General features: G+C 39.3%; 1 protein-coding gene across 17 annotated transcripts in view; it reads left to right on the top strand.

Moving 5' to 3' along the window:
* HDX (highly divergent homeobox) overlaps positions 1 to 19,451 on the top strand; it is a 46,144-nt gene that overhangs the window by 6,871 nt on the left and 19,822 nt on the right. For 16 of the 17 annotated variants that reach the window (XR_010475698.1, XM_065077898.1, XM_065077893.1 and 13 more), the window contains 3 exons: positions 4,090 to 5,217; positions 10,086 to 10,139; positions 19,245 to 19,391. Coding sequence is in view for 16 of the 17 variants with exons in the window: in XM_065077893.1 (XP_064933965.1) it covers positions 4,090 to 5,217; positions 10,086 to 10,139; positions 19,245 to 19,391 (1,329 nt within the window). In the remaining variant the exon portion in view is untranslated. Of the gene's footprint in view, positions 1 to 5; positions 2,341 to 4,089; positions 5,218 to 10,085; positions 10,140 to 19,244; positions 19,392 to 19,451 lie in introns of those variants that run through there. The other variant, XM_065077897.1, reaches the window with a different exon arrangement.

Here is a 19,451-nt window from a genome sequence, read left to right on the forward strand (position 1 = left end):
CTCTGTGTAAAATCTGTGTAGAGGACTGGAGCCTCTTACTTCATACTTTTCTTAAATCAGACTTCAGTACACTTGTGTGACTTGTTCATTTTTATCCAGTGAGCCTGTTTATAGTTTGTTTTCACTGAAATGTCTTCACATGATTGCTGTTTTTAGCAGGGGCCTGGATTGCACAGGGAGTGACTGATGTTTGTTTGGTTTGGGTTTTTTGCTTGTTTGTCTTTTGTTGATGGTGTTTTGTTTTGGGGTTTTTTATTTGTTTGTTTTTTATTAAATTGCCTATTAGAAACCTTGTGCAATGTATTGTACCAAAGAAAGGTCATGTTTTTAGGAAGCTATTCTTAAGTTAAACAAATTGCTATCACCTAATGTATTTGGGGGAATAATGGTGGAAAGATTTCTTTTGACACTCTGTCTCACTTATATTCCATATCACAGTCATAAATATTGTGCTCCCTCATGGTTATTTACAGTGAGTACATTCTTTTCTTATAAAAGAAGAATGTCACTAGTGTGAACAGGAGCTCTTCCAAAGTCTATGAATTCCATGGGAAGGGAAATAATAATCCCTTTGTGAAACACTAGACAAGAAAATGGCTGTTGTCTCAGAGCAGAAATAGAAATCATGAAGCATTAGCTGAAAAAATAACAATGGTAATGTAGCTACCAGGAGTTGCTGCAACACTGGACACTGAAGAGGAAGAAGTAAGACTAGCCTAGTTTGTTTTTGTTTTTTTTTTTTTTTTTTAAGTGGTATACCAGTGATATATTGACAATAATGACCCCTTCTGCTCCCGGATCTTACCAGGATTCCCCTTCCTCAAAATACTCTGGAAATATTAAAACTTCCTTCCTCAGCTCTAGGTGGTGGGAAGTCCTGAAAGTCAGCCAGGAATTCAGACTCCCTGGAACAGACAGACAAATGTAACAGGAATCTGGATGCTGATGATGCAGTCAGGGCCTGGGTTTCTATTTTTATTCTGATTGAAGGCCCTAGAGGAGGCAGCCAGTCTCTCCTCTACTTGCAGTCTTCATTCACTCTCCATCTTCATATTTCCCTTTCCTTTACTGCGATAATGTATCATGACCTTTTTCCTTTAGTTTTGTTTCCTTACTGAGCACTCACTTGCAATACTTACTTTCTCCTGACTTGAGAAGTGTAATGGAAGAAGACCCAGCATTTGTCACATTTTTCTAAGACCTTACCTTTTTCTTCTTTACACTCCTTCTTTTTGCCTCTCTTAATCCCTCCCTTTTTTCCTTTCTTCTTTTTTCCTTTCTTTTTCCTATAAAACTCTTGAGCAGAGATTAGTACTTCTTTGCACAGTGTCTAGCAAAATGATACTTGAGTTGCAGCTGGCACTTGCAGATATGACTGTAATAGGAACATGAATACCCTAAATGTGATTTATAATTCAGATGTCATAAGTCTATTAATATATTCTTTCCCCAAATCAGGATTTCTATAGCCTTGTGCCATAGAACTACAACCAGTTTTTCAGTCTTGAGCTGGGTTGGAAAAAATAGAAGTCCTATTTTTGATTTGATATTCAGATTTAGGGTGAAACTTACGGTCAACACTAATGGCCAATCATAGTCCCCACTGTGGTGTGTATGTGAATTGCAGGACAGTCTGAAGTTCCAGCTCTGCCTGATTCAAACTGGGAATGTAAAATCAGGGTCTCATAAATCCCAGGTGAAGTTCTTAGCATTTGGATTTTTGCTTTCTTCTGGGAACTTCTTCTCATCCTAAATAGAAGTTAAGAATTTCAGTAATGCTTCCAGTGTTAGTGAAAGTGCTCCCCAAACTTACCAGTTGGGGAACTTGATTGAAACAAAGATTCATGTCGCTTTTCTTAGGATATTTTGTATTTAATGGCTGCTCTGTCACATCCCAAATTAATACCATGACCATCAAGCTAGTAACAATGTGGAGCTACCTTTTTAGTCCAAGAGTATAGTTTCACATAATTCTTCTCTAGGGTAATATCTCCCAGTGCTAAAAATGGGAGGTTTTGTATCACTTACTTTCTCTCTTCTTTCCGTCTTTCTTCTTGTGCTGATCATCTCTTGCATTTATTCAGTTTCAGAGTAACCCAGTTAAATTTGCTAACCTCACCAAAATGTTTGTTCTTTTCTTCCTTTTTTTTTTTTCCCAAGTCAGTTTTATGCCTTTTGAAGAGTTGCACTCGTTGATCATTCGGGTGTGTGCTTTTGCTTGAATGGTGGCAGCAAGACACTGGAGATGTGCACAGGAGGATGGGACTCCTTAGCTGTTGCACATCTGGTTTGGGCTGTCTAATGAAACTGTGCTTTCATCCCAAGTGAATAGTACTGCTAGTAAGTTATTTGACTTTTTTTGAATGAAAATCTTTTCAGGAAAACCATGAGAAAAACTCCAGATTTTAGTATTACACAGTTAGAAAGGTTGGGGCTGAAATCTCTTTTTCTGGCCCAAAATTTGCAGTGTCTCTAATTATAATTTCTTTCTTGAAAGTTTACTGACTGAGCAGAAATTAGAAAAAAATAAATTTGGTTGTCCAAATTTGTTTTGTGTAATAAAGGAAAGCAGCTTGAGACCTGGGGCTATAATTTGTGTATTTAAACTTGCTTTTGAGAAGAAAAAAAATATCACTAGTAACAGACTTAATTGCATGCAATAGATCATGTCTCAAAGTAGACATTTTATAAAATTTGACAACAAAAATGGGTAGAATGGAATGGAGACTTAAGCATACTTCTGTATGGCAGGGATGTGTATTTTCCTGTAGAGAAATGTGTTTACTTCCTTAGCAGGTCTTCCCTTCTTCCATGTGATGAGGTGGGAACCCAGGACAGGTCCTCAGTGCAGTTTGCTTGTTGTGAGGTCAGAAAGTTTATTGATTATATCAACTGATTTTGGTTGCTGGATGTTGAGCTCTTGTTTTGGTTTAGCTTTAGGTGTGCAGCAGATGATATCCGGAGTGGTGCAGAAAACACTATCTTTGTATCTCTATATGTGTATCTGATCTTTTTCATAACCAGCTTAAGAGATGAAAAGCTTACTTTTTGTTCTTTGGCACGTGCATCCTGCTCGCCTAGGTCCTCATGTTCAGTACAGACACACCATGGCGAAAGAACTGAGCAGGCCTTGTCACGAAAACTGCCAGGAACAGTTGAGTGGTGCTTATGCTTCCAGTGTTAGTGCTGATGCTTCCACCAGATTAACTCTTTTTCTTCAAATACTGAAATTAATACTTCTTCTTCAGTTATTTTAGCTGTATCTTAGTGTGTTACTTGCAGGACAGACTTTCCTGTGTGTTTAAAAGAGCAGTATGCTTTAACCTGTGCACAACTGCTGTAGTACTGGCATTTTTCATTTTTTTCCTCTGCTTTTACACAAAAGCATATACTGTCATTGTCACTTCTGGAAACATCCATAATACAAACTTCTGTTGGAATCTAATCCCAGTAGTCCTAATCTGGTCTATCCGTGTCTTTGAAAAGTGGGTTTTGACATCAGATCTTGATTTGTGCAGCTGACAGAGGAGAACTTAGTCGGTAGGTCTAAATACTTCACAAAATTGTTTTGTAATTGTCTGACAGAGTTCTTCTTTTTCTTCCTCTCATCTAAATTCAAGAATTGGCACTTTCTCTTCAGGGCAGCTTTAAAGGTCATATCTCTCAGTTACTTGGTTGCAAAAGTTCAGTTACATACCTGAGTGATGGTTCTGCATCCCGAAGTACTAAATATTAAAAGCGTAAATTGGGGGGAATTAGTCACAGGGATGTCAATTAAATAAATCTTAAGAGTAACTTGAGGACAGGAGGCATGATATAGTTTCAGGATTTATGAGAAACTGGGGCTTTGGAATTGAGACTGGAGTTCTCATGTGTATCAGTGTATGAATCCTAAGCATGACAGTCATGGATTTCCACCCTGTGTTGTTCAGAGTCTGCATAATCAGTAAATGATTTACGTATTTGTAGACTTAGGTCGTTAACTTGAACACTTAATATTTCATCAGGTCTGCCTAAAAATGGAATTGCCTGATTTTTCTGCTTATTTAATGCTTTGTTTTGTGTGTTGTCATTGTTTGTTGTTTGCAGACGTGGGTTGGCAATAAGCGGAGGAAGATGAGCAGCAAGAGTGCTGTAGAATCTGGCGGCACTCCCCCAGGGACTGTCCCTACTACTCCCTCAGTACCTCCAGAAGCAGCTGTTAGAAATGTGGTAAATATTGCTCGATCCCAAAGCCAGCAGTCTTCTTGGACCTCTTCTAATAACGATGTGATAGTTACTGGTATATACAGTCCTGCTAGTTCATCCAGTAGGCAAGGATCCACCAAACAGACAAACGTTTCTATGGCAGAAATCCATAAAACCTCTATTCCACGGCTACCAGGAAAAAGTGATACAGAGTTTCAGCAGCAGCATCACATCCCTATAGGACGACAAGTACCACATTGTAAAAATGCTTCCCTATTAGTAGGGGAAAAGACTATTATTTTATCTAGGCAGACAAGTGTACTGAATTCTGCGAACTCCATATATAGTCACACTAAAAAAAGTTACGGCGGTTCCTCAGTCCAGACCGCAGAATTGGTGTTACCTCAGAAACCCATGATCTGCCACAGACCCTGTAAAGCTGAACCTGTGGGATGTCAACGGTTACAAAAAACGGAACACGCACCTCTTGTGTCACATGTCCCCCCTGGCCAAAGGGCTAATTCCAGGGACCCTGCTTGTAGCACACAAAACCTGGAAATCCGTGAAGTGTTTTCTCTGGCGGTTACAGATCAACCTCAGCGAATCGTGGGAGGGAGCGCGATGCAGAAGCGTTGCTCGGTGGAGGGCAGCTGTCTGTCCATCGCGATGGAAACTGGAGACGTGGATGATGAGTACGCTAGAGAAGAAGAGCTAGCGTCCATGGGAGCACAAATACAAAGCTATTCAAGATACTGTGAAAGCAGCAGTTCTGTTCGAGTAGAGAACCAAAGTGCGGCCTTGTCTGGGCCAGGAAGAAACATGAGCTGTAGTTCACAGATGGTGAACACCAGGGACGTGCCTGACAGTATTCTGTATCATAACAGAGACTACCACTTACCTGCACGGACCTCCTTACATACAACATCCAGTACGTTATATAACAGTGGTAACCCATCAAGAAGTACCTTTTCTCCTCATTTTACATCTTCAAGTCAACTGAGGCTGTCACAAAACCAAAATAATTACCAGGTAATCCGTCAGTTTCTCTCTGCCTTCAAACCTTAAAGACAAGGTTGTAGATAAGTACTGTTTACTTTGAAAGTTTGCAACTAATAGGCAATAGGTTCATCTTTCTGTGGGCTGTGCTCTGTTTACATCTTTCCATAGAGATAACCCCTGTGTAAACACAAGTACAGGTGGGACTATAGTGTGGCACCACTTAAGATGCAGCTGAGCATGCACCTGCAGTGAGTAGTCATATATTGAAGGCCCATGTGGGCTTCATGGATTCAGTAGGTAAACTCTGGTCACATGAGGAACATCCTGATGATCGCTGATGCATTCTCAGGCCTGTGCTGTCCTGATGTGGCTCACCAGTGCGTGTCACAGCGACAGCCTTGTGCTAGAGAAGTGTAGAAGACTTTCTTGAATCCATGCCCAATTCTCTGCCATGGGAATCACGGAGAAAAAGAACTTCTCTAATGCTTGGTTGTTCCTCTGTAGATACGCTTCACATGCAGCACAGGGGAGGACATGGGCTTATGCTGTCGTTTGTGAGCTGTACAGTTGCTTGTTCTGATTAATGTCACCTTGGATTAGCCCTTCCATCAGCGCTGCCTGTACCCCCTGTGCAGTTGCCAGTGTCTTGGGCCTGTTTTGTGTTGGGGATTAGGATCTCGTGCAAGGTAGTTAAGTTGGTGGGAGATGATAAGTGAGCAAATATTCTTCCTCTCCCACAGCATCTAATCCAAATATCAGTTTACAATTCAGTTTCATAATTTCCTTATTCTGCAATAAAACCTCTTCATTAATACTGAGAGGGGAAAACACAGATAATTGGAGAACTAAAAGATGTTCAGAAGCTACAACACTGACACAGGTTTTTAAAGTTCTTTTTGTTATAAGTAGAGAAAAGATAGTTGTGCAGGACACATCCAAATTGATTTTTGCTCATGGATTTTTATGCCATCTGGCACAACATAGTCTAGAGACACCGAGTTAAAAGTCTAAAGACCGCCAGGGTGTGATATTGCATGTGTTACCTTTGTGCATTTGGCTGTAATTACTTTTTTATTTTATCCTGGAAGTGAACCACGTAAAGAACATACCTTCTTTTCTTGTGCATTCCTGACTAGTATGGGGAACAATACTTTGCAAAGTGTTTTTTTTTTTGTTTGTTTTTCTAACTTGCACCTATATCATGTGAGGATAAGAAAGAAAGCTTTTGAGTCCAAGGAAGTGCCACTTTTCACCAGAATTATTGCTTTTCTTGGTAAACACGAGGTTCAAGGAGCATATATACTCTCGATTATATTCTATGTAATAAATGGGACATCTGCAATTCTTATTTATGGCCTTTTGTAAGCTGAGCACTTCAGGTGAGCTCTTCATATCCTGTTCTCCCTATTACTGTTCTTGAGTTATAAAATTCATTAAGTGCTGTTTACTTTTAACATCCCAGTTTTGTAGGAGAAGAAAAGTTGTAAATGTGCATGTCTCTTCAATAAAGGGCTTGTAAAGCTGCAAAAGTTAAGAAAATTTTTCTTAAGTTTCATGAAGTGAAATGTATTATTTATACCTCCAGCTGTGTGCCCTTGGTATTTTATTTCACTCTTGGAAAAATATCAATGAGATTAATTTCGTACCACTTTTTCAAATTTTTAATGAAAAGTTAAATACCTTTCATTTGGGATTTTTGGGGCATAGGGACAGTGTGTTTCTAAGCAGCTAGAACGTTTCATGGTAGGTGATATTTTTTCTGTGGTGTGATATGGATCAGAACAGGGGGATTTCTTTTTTTGTTTGTTTTTTTCTTCCGCTGTTATAAAAATGTACCTATTTTTTGATAAGTGGGGAATAATCTGTACCTCGTTTGACTTCCACACCTGTCTCTCAGACACCCCGTGTGCCTTGACTTTGGGAATGCACCTTGGACTGAGAGAGCTCTTGTTTCCTGTGTCATCCCTTGCCCTTCCACAGTTTTAAACCTTGGAAAAACTGGACAGGTTGCTATTAATTTCCTTATTGCTGCATGACAGTGGCACTTCCAATGCTCATTTCATCACGTTGACAAAATTTCACCTGCTGCTTTCAAAGTCAGTACAACAAATAGTGTACCCTGCTAGGCTGATAACCAATGTTATCGAAACCATTAGTTCTGCACTACTTTAACCGCACTCCAAGTCCTCCCCTTAAAATTACATCCAGTATGACTACTATTTCATGTAGACACTCCCCTTATAGCTTAATAATGTTTGTATCTTAACCTTCCAGAGACATAGATTTTTGTAACAGGTCTGTCTGTCTTCTTTTAAACTTACGCAGGATGACACTTTCATATGTAGCCAGTTTCTGTTAGTTTTCTTGCCCATGTTTAGCCAATTTGTCCATCAGCATAGGAATGAAATCCTTACATTTAGGGAAATTGTCCTAAATTTAAAAATAGATTAAACCTGAGCTACATGATCATTGGAGTAGTTAAACATCCAAGCAGATGCTTCTTCCAGGTCAAGACTCTCTGATTTGTGTTTTGATGAAGTAATTACTGTCATACATTGGTATCTAATTAGCAATTAGTTATAGCTTCCTTACTCATTTATTTAATCAAATTAATGTTAGTGTAACTTAAGAGTAAATTTAATAAAGTGATCAATTTTAATGCCTGAGCAGTTTCGGTGAACAAATTGTTCAACCTACTTACTTTTCTTAGTTTGGCTTTAAGGACATTGAACTGGAGAGGCTATTCTTGATGGTCCTTGAGGCTGAATCATGATTTAGTCTTGGTTTCCTCCCCCCAACACCAAGGAACAAAAATACTGTTGAAAGTTATGTGTATTTTTAGTTATTTTGTTATGCACACTGAAGCACAGATATCTAATTTATCTAACTGTCTTCTTCAAGGGAAAATCCTAAGCCTTGCAGCCAGTACATCAAAATAGGATATAGACATAATGTATATTTATTTCTTTTTAAGATTCACTTTAGGGATACTGCTTTATATGAATGAGCTGCAAGTTTGCTTTATTTAAAGAAACTGGGTTATTTTTTAATGTTTCGAAGTGATTTGTTTTCTTCCCTGGAGACTTTTGAAGACAAGAGGAGGACTTTCTTGCTAAGTCTGAGTAGCACGGTTTTTTGCTTGGGGAAGCCGCATGGTCTTCTCTAGAGAGACTTGGACAAAATCTTTCCTGACACTCATTCTTGTAACAGAAGCAGAGTTACCGTTGCCATAGGTTTCCCTCCGCTTTATTTCTGGGATGAAATACTTCCAGCTGCATGAGTGGGGAGAACCTGGCAACAGGTGAGTGTTCCAGTACCTTGAATTTTGTCCAGCATCTGCCAGAGCTGCTGTTTTTAGAAGATGTGCGTTTCAGGTTGTCATTTTGCAACTCACAGTAGCCATTGCTGGTGCTCTAGGACTGGAGTTACACTTGTGGATGCAGGACAACTATCCATCTCATAAAATAAACCCAAACAAAAAAACCTAACTGTGGTGCCTTTTTATTAGAACCAGTTTAGAATACTCCTGTGCATGTTGTCTTTCAAGCAGTTCTGTTGAGATAAAGGAGATTGTATTTGGCATCATACCTGTCAGAACTTATGTGTGTTTGTCTTCCTTTAATGTAATGTTTGTAACCCTTTAATGCTCTGCCAGACTGATTGCATTATTCACCTAGAAAAACACTTTCTTCTGTAGTCCCACTTGAAATTGGTGAAGGGAAGCCATCTGGGTGGGTACCGAGGACACATTTACAGCAGATTCTGTGGGTGATGCTGTTGTGGGGGATACAGAATTGTAATAGGCATAACTTATTTGTGTGGAGTTTCTGAGATATGTGTGTGCAACTAAGAAATTAGTATTTTAGACACGAAAGCTGATGTAGACTTGCCCTTAGGAGGGGAGGGTGTTCATTTCTAGCCCTCCTCAACTCACCGTGAAGAAAGCACCTAGCCTTAGGTAACCTCCAAGCACTTCCAGCTAAAAGCTTGAAGAATAAAAGTATCTTAAGTACTTGTACACTAGACAAACTGTACCAGGTATTCTATATTTGGCTGTGCTCATGCTGCAGGATTCATTGGTGGAGCACTTCCCAAATACAAAAACTTTTAGCATAGATGGATACAGTCAGCAGAAGCATGTAGATTTTTCTTCCTCACACATATAGGACATGTAATGATTTGAGATTGATTCATCTCTTAAGAACCATGTTTAGTCTCCCAAGCATAGCTTGTCTGCAGCGGAAGATGAGTATGGAATCCTAAATAAGCCTAAAATATTCCAAGCTATGACACATTTCAGATGACCATGGAAAACAGTCCAAGAATGTTATTAAAGTCTGACCTCTGGGAGGGATGGAGAAGCAATGGGAATCAAGGCAGGTGACCTCCCCTTCATACCCTTTCCTCTTCCTTCTCAAGCTTAAGTCCCTAGTTTTTCTGCTAATACATGAATCCCTAACATCTGATGTTGAATAACTTAGTTACTAATGTGATAGTATTTTTTCTGAAAGTTTAATGGATGTAATTGGAAAATATGTAATGGCGGTTCTGTCAGACACTTGGCCCTGGCCAACTCCAGTCTGCTTGATCTTGTGACAAATTGAAAGTGCAAACTTGTGTTTTGAAACACAGGTTTTGAGATAGCAAAAGTACAGAAACACCCAAGTCACCATTGTGTTATCTTACCCTCACCCAAAGAAACAGTCGTTAGAGTTTTAGTCTTGCAACAGTAAGTCTGAGTGTGACTTTGTTTTGGTTTTAAATCTTCACCTGTTTTAAAGACATTCTTATCAGAATTGAGTGCACAATATTGAAGTTTTGTGAAAGCTGCTCTTTAGCTATCATAGCAACCTAAGCTGCTGTTGTTTTCTGTTCTGTTTCCCCCTTCTCCTCTGCAGATTTCAGGAAACCTTACTGTGCCTTGGATTACAGGTTGTTCCAGAAAAAGAGCAGTAAGTATATTTCCACTTACATATCTAATGCGTCAAGTGATAGAATGAAGAGTTTATTTAACTGTACTATTGAAAATGTCCATTCTATTTATGTGGTATGGGGTTTCGTTATTTTTCCATTCATACTTTAACTAATACAAACATCTGCAGATAGAATGGTTTAGTTACCATAAAATGTATGTGTATCTTTAAAAGCAGGTCAAGGTCATGATTCTGAGTCAGGTATGTGAATTGTGCTATTAACTGCAATATAACATCTCATTTGATAAGGATGAAGAGTTTAGAGCTCAAAACACGTTTTTGATAATGAAAGTGAAATTGTTGTTAATTGAGAGACACAAGCAAATGCTTGAGAGAGTAACTCCCTCTACAGTTTACTCTGTGCACATGCACAGAATCAGTCCATGCTATTGCTAGTAACTTTCTCAAATCTTATTTTATCTGCAAAAATGTCATTTTACGTTAGGCAGAATCAGCCACGTTGGTGTCCTCAGTTCACAAATTACTCCAAAACATAATACGAGGTATGAAACAGCTTTTTTCAGGAAAATACCTCTATCAACTCTTTCATTTGTTCAGCATTTCCATTCACGGGTAGTCGGCAAGCTTCTCTCTGAAGAACAGGTCGATTCTGCTTGCTTACCCTGAAAATACACCCTAAACCTGCCAAGTGGGTGGTACAGCCAAGCTTTCAAGAGACTGTTACGTATTAGTCCAGCTATATCAGAAGCAATAACTAGGGAGACGACTGTTGTGATGACAGAACTCATCCCAGCAAATCCCCCAAACCACTGAGCTGGCAGCATCACGTGTGCTGCTTTGGTAACGGAAGAACCTTTCCTTGCCTTCTCCTCCCTGCTGTACCCAGTATTTTTTTCCTTTTTTTTTGGTATTTTTAGTCTTTCTGTTAAGTCTTCAAAAGCTGTGAGTTTGGTAGCATCTCCTGAATAAGTAGGGATCAAAGGACCATCATATTAATTATGTTTTCTCTTGGACTTTTGCCAGGTCTCAACTGTTGCACACCTCTAGTATTGTTTAGTTCTGACTGTATAGAGGACACTTTGTAAGAGCATCTCCCAGAGGAACCAGTAGTTTTATACAAATCCTGTTGTTGATCATTCCATATGATGCTGTCCCCTGCCATCTAGCACTGGATCCGTTGTTGAGGCACGTGGTCATGCTAACACAAGCTGTAGAACGAGTTTCCACAATAAGTTCAAAACCTTTGGGGATGTGGAAGTGCCTGTTTATTGAGAATGATTATTATGTATTTATTTTTTTCTTGACCTTTAATCCTGTGTCATTTTAATCAATAAAATGCATAAACGCTGCTGGTTAATAGAGTCCAGTTTGGCAACATTTGTTTCCAGATTTGTGGATGTACTTTCTCTGATTTGAATGCACAATCAGCCTTCTTAAGGAGATGTATACACACAGGTGTAAGACAACAAAAAGAGAAAAAGCTCTTCTTCAGAAACTTCAGTTTCAAATGTGAAATTCTTTTGAAGAAAGAGCATGAGGGAACAGAAATAGAATGGATAGGGTTGTAGGACTACGATTATGGCAATTACTGCCATTCAAACAGTAAAAAGGCTAATCTGTATTTTGTTTAAAATGGAGAAGATAATCTTTTAGATGCTCTGAATTTTTAATCTTTTGCCTTGATGTTTTGTTTTCCTTGCCCTGTCCTTCAACTGCATCAAGAGAGAAATAAAAACTCTTCTAGTCTGCTCAGCTATGCTGTAAGATGACGTAATCCTGACTGTTCATGAGTATTAGTCTAGAAATATCACCCTCTTAGTTATTCATGAGAATGTCTTTGGAAATTACAGAGTTCTGTATTCTGTCATGGCGTGTGTGCAGTGCATTGGCCTTTACAACTGCATTGATTTTTGGTTTTTCACAGGGTGGTGGAAGGATAACAAGGATTCAAAACCAGAAGTGAAGATACTGGTTAAAAGAGAATTAAAAGGGGGAAAGTATCTTCACTTTTGTCCTTGCATTTAAGTCTTGAGTGTACTAACTACGCTTAGGTTGTGTGTCACCTGATGTCTTAGCACAGTGGTTGGTGTTTGTAGTAGATACGACTTGGTATCTAACTATGAAAAACATTGGCTCCAGGTAAGCTCTGCCTGGCTTAGCTGTGAAGTTTTATTTTGGGGGGAGAGCAGGAGTTTGGTTTTGCTTCTTCTTATTTTTTGTTTCTTTTTTAAATTTCTAGTTAGCAACAGTTCTAGTGGCCTTGATATCAAGCCTGAAACATGAAGTCATCAAGATAGCAGGTTAAGGTCTTACAATTATTTCTGCTTATCGCCCTTCAGAAGCAGGAATAGTAAATCACGTTAAATGTACGGTGTGTGTTTTGGATGGGATTTTAAATGAAACTTCAGTTGTCTTTCATGTTAACATCTGGGCTAGTTCATGCAAGGTTTCAATGGAACGCTGGGCTTGTATTTTTCCCAGATCTAGAGCAGCACTGTGTTGTAGTGATGCCTTTGATACCTTATTGAATAGTGTCCTTCAAGTCTTATCATTTCGGACAAAATGCATCTTTTTAATATAGAACATGCTTTACCTAAGTTTCACAAATCACCTAGGCTGATTGTACACTGTGATCCTGCAGGCTGGAATGAATGTCCTGTCTGGCCAGGAACTGAAAAAGCAGACTTTCCAGTCTAGTGTGAGGAAGACATTAATAGATTATGTAAAAATCATGATAACTGCTGTCTGAAAAACAGTTGACTTTGAGGCTGAGCATTCACTATTTCACAAACTAGTTCAGAAGCTTAAGAAGATGAGCAAGTTGCCAGTTTGTTTGGATTGGAGGTTGGTTTTGAAAATTATGGAGTGGAGCGTTCATGGAGTTATGGAGTGGCTGGAGTTCAGAGTTTAATTTTTTTGGCTAGACTGTTCTATTGCACTGATATATCTTTTCTTTTTTCCTGTTTGTTTTTTTTTTTTTTTAATTTTTCTTAGCTGTGTTTGGTTTAGAAACATGTATTAACAGAATAGGTGTAAATTTGGCTGAGTATTGAAGCAGTTCTGGCTCTGTGCAAGCTGTGGTACTATGAAATATTTATCAGCCTTGCTTTCATCAGAGCAAATTCCATGCTTACCTAACCAGTGGGGAAAAGGCACAAAAAGTCTCTCTTCCAGAAATCTGAGAGTTTTTGCACTAATAATGCATTAGCAGTAATAGTTTAAAGGTGCCTTCGGATGCCATTTGGTTTGCAGTCGTTTTCCAAACCCATTTTTGCAGCTTGTTGCTGGAGCTTCTGCCCTGTGCTGGCAATAGCAACTCCCTCCTAACCGTTTGCTTCGCTCGGGGCCTTCAGGTTGATACGTCTTTGTCCTAAGAAGGTTGAAGGTATCTTGTGGTGGGTACCCGCGTGCTCATGTGATATCAAAACTGCTGAGATTTGTGGAAAGGCAGCATCTAGAAACCAGCTCTCTGAATTGCTCCAGTTACAGATAGCAGCTGCATTCTATTTTAATTTCTTTTTTTTCCCTGGGGAGAATCATGTCTGGCCAGGGAGTCTCTGGGGTGTTCCCGAGTAGAAGTGGGTGCAGTGTGTCTTTTGCAGAAAGAACAAAGCTTTCAAAGGTGCTTCTGATTCCTGCACGGGGAACAGCACTGAATGCACATCAGGGTCTACCCAAGGCAGCAGGGTTAGGTCTGTAGCAGGAGGATGGGAACCACTGAAATGGGGTTGGCTTTGTGACAGGTGGGAAACTTGAACTCAAAAGCACAGACTGAAGGAATGTGTAATCTGGTGTAGCTTTAATGAAGTTAAAAATCCTGGTAGTGTTAAAGGATGATACAAACCTTCAAAGTTCATGTATGGGAAATGAAATAAAGAAATAAACTGAAGAATAATAATAAATGGTGTAGATGGGAAAGGGAGAACATATGTAGAATGTCTACTTCAGAAACAACTAATATTACATACAAAGAAGATCTTGAGATATGAATTGGAAGCCCTCTGAAAAAATCAGTTAGACATTAAGTAGTGTCTGTTCAGAGAGCTGAATGCTGGCATCGTTAGGAGTGGCGAACAAAGCAAAATAATACAATGCTTGTCTAAAAGGATCTAGGATTTGTTCATACCTTTAATGCTGTGTGCACTTCTGATCTTCCCATTCCTCCCAAAATACAACAGTGACAGTGATCAAAGGCACAGAACAGCCACAAGGGCCAGATCTCTTCCTACTTGAAAAGACATGACTGGGAGGGAGTGGAGAAGTGTGATGGAGAGCATTAAAAATGTGAAAAGTCTGGAGAAGCAGATGTGGACTCATTAGTTCCAGTATAGGAGTGGTTATCTAACGAAACTGGCCTCAGACAGGCTCACAAGGAGATGGGATGTGTTTATTTGGAGTAACTTAAAGGAAGAAGTTCTTCCAACTTATGGCATACTGGGATTTTTAGAGAGTATCAGAGATAAGTCTCACTGCTTGTTCTATTTTATTTTTTACTAAACTTTAAAGAACGTTTTAAATGTACCAAAAAAAAAGTCTTACTCTGTGAGATTTGCTGTTTCTCCATGTGAGCGGTAGTGATTGAAATTTGTTGTGAGAGGTTTGTTTGCTAGAAATAGTCATTACCTTGGAACATTTCATCACAGAGCATCAGAACTGAGCTGTTGATTTAATATGATTTCACTGCAGTTTAAATAAATGTAACTTTTGTTAACAATGTCCAGTGCCAAGCTGATGGATAAATGCAATAGTTATTACATTTATATTAAGGCTCTAGTTCTTTAATTTTTTCACTTTTATTAGTAATCTAAACATTGTGTATAGCTTTTGTGCATGAGGCCTGAAACATTTTCAACTGATGCATAAAAACGGATCTAAAAAAGCAGGCTCTGATAAAAGGCAGGATGAGGACACTCCACTGCAATGCAATTATTCATACCAATTATAGACACTAGATTTGCACCGCAAATATTGCATGCACGGGGGATATTATGAGGGACTCGGCAAAGTGCCAGGAATGTCTGTAATAAACTGGGTCATCTCTTACAAGAATGTTGTTATTACACTTGAGAGGTCAGGGGATAAGCGGGGTTTAACCCTGCGCTTGGCAGAACTGCTGATTCAATTTGCTCCCAAGGATTGCTCTCCATGGCCAGTTGTGAGTCTGTTTTCTGCTGGAAGCAGCTTCTCTGCTTTTCCAACTGTGGGCAACAGAACTGGTAAATGTAAAGAATTCACCAGTTAATACTTGTGAGGGTGAAGCTCGAATCAGCAAGCAGTGGCTCTGAAGAGAGGAAATGAGAATTGTATTAATCATAATTGTTATAATGAAGTAAAAATATGAACTGAATTACTGGCTCATCTTGAGCTATGGGAAGTATTGAGCTAAATACGACACTCTTCACTATTATCTTTTGATATTTTTTTCTCTGCTAACTGATGCATAACATGATATCTGTAGGACTGTAAGATTTTCTTTTGTTTTCTCTGTTCCTCTGATGATACTGAGCAGGAGGAAGTTATTAGCTAAATTGATGGAAATGCAGTTACACGTTCAATGTAAAAATTCTATGCTTTATTTTCTCACAAAAGACATGGGCTTTTGTAAAAGCAGGATGTAATTTTTGAGCAGCTTGTAATGCAGGAGTCACATTTACGTGTAACCTTTGTCAAGGGGATGATTCTGTAGTTTAATATAGTCTGTGATTTCCCTAAGAAATTCAAGAAAAGGCGTATGGCACTACCAGTTACACACAGGCAGGTAGTCTGGATCAGGACTTTTTACAAGCTGAAGTCTTATTCACGTCTAGTGAGCGAAGGGCTGAGGCTGAGCCTGTGATGGTGGATGTTCCTCTGCGCTCCCTGAGAGGCTGTGCAGCTGTATTACAGTCATTGCTTCGCTGCCAGACTTACCTTCCTGAAGATGGTGCTTTCATCTTCTCAGAGGCTCAGTTCCTACTTGCTTGGCTGTGTTCAGTGGGTTACTCGGTGCTGATCAAAAATTGAGCCAGGCATCTCGGTGAGGCTGCTCTCCTCAACCCTGCTGGGCACCTGGCTTTTCATACCATCTTGTGTTTATGTGCACTTGATTTTCCCCTTGGTTTTGTTCCTGCTTTTTTGGACTATTTCATGTGGTGCATGTTGTGGGGTTTTTTTGTTTTTTCTTTCATATCAGGTGACTGAAAAAACTTGTTCATTTCCTTCTGTGACCTGCAATCCATATCAGCATGATTCTCTTCAGGAACAAGTGCAAAGATAAAGTACCTGGTGTGGCACTAACAGCGACAAAAAAGTAAAAAATACATATTGTCACCTGAAGCACTAGGGGTTATTTGACAAGGAGGTAGAACAAAAACTTGAAATTCTTCACCACCCCCTCCATTTCCACAGTAAGTGGCTGCAAAAGACTTCTTTGGGGATGTAGCTACAGGAGAGTTCCCTTAACTTTAAAACATCATCTTTGATCTAAGCTGTTGAGGCTGACTCTGCAACCCTGGTCTTGTAGCAAAATAACATAGCAGTTGCAAGGTGAAAACCATTGAATGGTGTTTTATCCAATAAGAATTACATTGAAACATTTGTAGTAGATCATCAGAATTATATATATCCACCTAAAATGGAAAAGACATCACACTGCTTCTTTCTGTAAAATCTCTGAAGGCCAGGTGGCTTTACTAAACATTGCTTTCTCCACTTAAAATCCTTTTATTCAGTAAGTAAAAGCTGAGCAGCTGCCGCACCCTTCCTGCGATACTGTCCCTTTGGTAACTCTGTCTATAGTCAGTTATTGTGTCTCTTTTGTCTAACGTGGGATCCTTTGTATATCGCAAATAGAAAGCTTTTCAATTAGAGTATTCTTGCACTGTATTCTTTCAGTAGAGATGCATTTTCTTACCTAACTGGAAAATCATGTAGCAAGCAGAAATCTGAAGTTACTCCAGCACCAGCTGTACTTTATTTGGTTATTGTTCTAATTTGCCCAGTGCAACAAATTAGGTGAGAGAAGACACCACTAACTGGGGTCTTTACATCCTTACAACTGAAGTAACATTAAACCTATTGGATTTTGCGGCTCTCATTTCACCCCTTGCTGGGGCAGGGCGATTTCCACCCCTCACTCCAGAGCATTTCTTTAAGCTGTGCATTTTAAATATGAATACATTTTCTGTTTTATTATCCTGATAAGTGCAGACTGCAGTAAGCTGTGTGAGTGGCAGGTTGTCACAGCAGTGTTGGCAGCATGAACTCTTCAGAACCAACAGAAAATGTTACTTATTTATTGATATTTATAAAAACGCTTGGTATACTTTAGAAGGTGGAGTTGCCCTGAGCTCGCTTTGTGTTCGGGAAGGCAGGCCAGGCCAGAAGGACTTGTTTCTTCTGGATGTTTGAGTATTGTTGTCACATTCCTTTCTGACTTCCCTCAGCGCTTCACTGCCTCTCCCTGTGCAGAGCAAGAGCTCTTCCCATCGCTTTCCAAAGTTAATGGTCTGTATTACCAACAGCTATAAAAGGTGACGGCGATACAGTAGATAACTGTACTTTTGTTCTTAGAAAATGGCTTGTAGGTTGGAGCTCAGGGAAAACCAGCATCGGCAAAGGGTGAATGCTCAGCAGGGTGCCCCAGGGTGAAGGCCACTTAGTGCCCGTTGCTGCTCAGCCGCGAGCAGCCTGGGAATGTGCCAACTGGACTTGTTTAAGGTTCAAATAGCCGGAGCGTGGCTGGGAGCGCATCTGGTGTGAGCCGCTGCGGGGCCGGCTCCCCGCATCAGCCATCAGCTGCTGATGGGCAGGAGGGGAAACTGCCTCTCTAATTCTGTACTTGAATGTGTGAAATGACAGCCAATAAAAAAATCTGAGTGCCTGGTAGCAGTTAGGAGTGGACCATATTTGAATATAACCATTTGTTTGGTTGGTTTTTTACCTGGGGTTATTTTAAGCAGGCAAGGTTTTGATACCCTATTTTATATTAATATATTAAGGAAACACTCTAGTGCATCTAACATTTCCAGAACTAGTAATTTTTAAAAGAAGAAAATTGCAAGGATTACAATATTCTGATTGCAAGGGTTGACAGTATTCTGAAGATTAACAAATATTGAAATTGGTAACTGTATAAGATTTTCTAGTTATTCTAGTTCTGCAAAATGTCTTTTTATTCCATTTTAAAGTTATTTCATTCGAACCTTTAACAATTTTTAAACAAGCAAACCCAGATTTCAGATATTAACATCACTGTTATGTCTTAAAAGATTCAACTGTTGAAATAATGACAAATTCAGCACGTGGCTACAACTTACTAGAGCAGACTTTATGGTTGCATTTATGTACTCCTAATAGCAGGAGAGATGACAGACATGGGCTGGTATAAACAAACTAGATTTTAGTTAAAATTCTGGGCTAAAAAATTCTGATAAAACTTGTGAATTCTGCTGGCGAACGCTGCTGTGTGCCCACAACAGCTCAAGGAGTGGCAGGATGTCTAGGATTTGTTTCGGTGTTACATCTTAGAGCTGTAATCCACTATCACATATTTTGAGAAATATACACACCGAGTTTAGACAGCTCTCAAATAAACAGTGGAACCAATTTAAACTCTGAAGCTCACCAAATAAACATTAAAGTATTCCCTTTAGGAACTCAGAATCCTTTGAATTATGCATGTATTGTAGTTTGCAGTAAGATAAAAGAACTTTAGGTGGGGGAGAGTGAGAAACTTGAAAAGCCTTAAGGAATAATTTGCATAAATTGGGTGGAGAGAGTAAACAGCACAAGAAGAAGAAACGCCATTTTCAGGAAGGCCTTATAGACTGAGATAAAGCGAATTCAAAAATCAGGTGGAGTAGAAACAAAGCTGCAGTGCTTTAAACATGAGTTAGCGCTGCCATTGCCTTTAAAGCAAATCCCAGGGAACTCGGTGATGTCCTGAATTTTAAAAAAATAAATAAAAAAAAAAATAAAAAAAACTTAAAAAAAATTAATTCTTAAGGGAGAGTTAAAAGAGAAGAAAAGCCATAGAGACAGAAAATAACGTGTGTCTTACTGTATACAAGACCTCTGAAAATCAAATGAACAGCATAAGCAGAATTTTTAAAAACCTAACAGTATTTTTTTTTTATCTTACAGTTACAGGACCGCACACAGTTTAGTGACCGAGACTTAGCTACCCTAAAGAAATACTGGGACAATGGCATGACCAGCCTGGGCTCAGTCTGCAGAGAGAAAATTGAAGCTGTGGCTGCAGAATTAAATGTTGACTGTGAAATAGTGCGGGTAAGAAATCTAGAGTCTTCCCCTGTCTTGTCGCAGAAGCAAAAATAGGACAGATGAAAG

Source organism: Columba livia, chromosome 12, assembly GCF_036013475.1.
Source record: "Columba livia isolate bColLiv1 breed racing homer chromosome 12, bColLiv1.pat.W.v2, whole genome shotgun sequence".
NCBI lineage: Eukaryota > Metazoa > Chordata > Aves > Columbiformes > Columbidae > Columba > Columba livia.